This window comes from Octodon degus, unplaced genomic scaffold, assembly GCF_000260255.1.
Source record: "Octodon degus isolate 3935 unplaced genomic scaffold, OctDeg1.0 scaffold00107, whole genome shotgun sequence".
In the NCBI taxonomy this organism is placed as follows: domain Eukaryota; kingdom Metazoa; phylum Chordata; class Mammalia; order Rodentia; family Octodontidae; genus Octodon; species Octodon degus.
The window spans coordinates 82,434-83,898 of NW_004524683.1; the positions used below are offsets into that span (position 1 = coordinate 82,434).

Genomic DNA, 1,465 nt, shown 5'->3' on the forward strand with positions numbered 1-1,465 from the left:
ATTCTATTTTATTGTTAATTTGTTACTATGCCTAATTTATTATGTTATTTACCATATGTATGTACAGCGTATTATATAGGAATAAGCAATATATGTAGGGTTCTTTACTTTCTGTAGTTTTAGGCCCTCACTTAGCATCTTGGAAGATTATTCACCCATGGATGGAGGGGGACTTCTGTGTCATTATGTTTTTATGCTTTCTTTATAGTTTTTTGTATCAAGTATAGGTTGATAATTGTTTTGTTTTGTTTTTTGAGTCAGTCTTGCTACTCACTGTGTAGCCCAGGCCGACATTGAATTTCTTAAACTTGGTGTAATCCTCCTACCTCAACCTCCTGAGTTCTGGGATTACAGATGTCTCTTCTAATCTTTTTTGAAAATTCTTATTTTTGATCTGTCAGTGAGATGGTCATATAATATAAAATTATTACACATTTTAACATCAGAAATAGTTGTTTTTTTTTGCCTCTGGAATAATCTGCATTTTTTGTACAGTGATTATGTTTTGTATCTTGACTGCCATAGATAAGTGCTTGCTTTTTAGTATGATGTGGAATGCGTTGATTGATTTAAATGTGTTATTTGATTGTGTACTTTTTTTTTCTACAGCAATACAAGTTTTTGCGCTTCAGGAGATCTCTGCTCTTAATAGTTAAACATAGTTGTATGGAATCACTGTTCCTGGTTAGAAATTTCTGCATCGTGTATTATTTTCTGGGTAAGAGTTTCTACTTTTGGGAGGGAAAAGGGCGATACACAAAGAATTGAGATGTGTTATACACATGTACGAATTCCCCAGGATGAATGTAGTCATTATCTATTGCAAACATACTAATGAAAATTTAAACGTTTTTCTGCCTTTTTATTTTTTATTTTTATTTTGGTGGATCTGAGGATTGAACTCAGACCCTTGTGCTTGCTGGGCAAGCACTTATTCTACTGAGCTATCTCCCTGGCCCATGAACTATCTCCCCAGCCTGAAGCCTTTTAATGTAATGTGGTACAAAGTCATTCATTATTGTTTGTTATAGACATGTGATTAGCTCAGCTAATGTATTTTTTAAATAGTCAAAAAGTACTTATTTAGTTAAGGGAAAACATTGGTAAAGAATGTGATTATGTATGTATGAGGGACCAGGATATAGGTCAGTGGTAGAAAATACTTGCTGTGTGGCATGTGTGAGGTCTTGAGTTCAATCCCAGGCACTAGGGTGGAGGAGGAACCCCTAGTATATGTATTTAAATATTTTTAAGTCTTTTAAAGAGGGAAATTTTGTCTTTTGTTATAAGAGATAAATCTTAAAGTTAATGTGCTAACTGAAAGCACAAAAATAAAAATATTGTATGAGTCCACTTATGTATAGTATCTGAAGTGGTTACACTCTGAGAAACACCATCTAGTGTGATAATTGGGGGATGAGCAGATGTGGGAGGAGAGGAATTGTTTAATCATGCAAGATGGAAA

The 1,465-nt window shown here is 33.9% G+C and overlaps 1 protein-coding gene across 1 annotated transcript in view; it reads left to right on the forward strand.

Annotated features, from left to right (window-relative positions):
• Positions 1-1,465, forward strand: part of Ndc1 (NDC1 transmembrane nucleoporin) — a 68,260-nt gene that overhangs the window by 13,363 nt on the left and 53,432 nt on the right. The window contains exon 6 of the mRNA XM_023724184.1: positions 610-718. Within this exon, the coding sequence (XP_023579952.1) occupies positions 610-718 (109 nt within the window). The remainder of the gene's footprint in view (positions 1-609; positions 719-1,465) is intronic.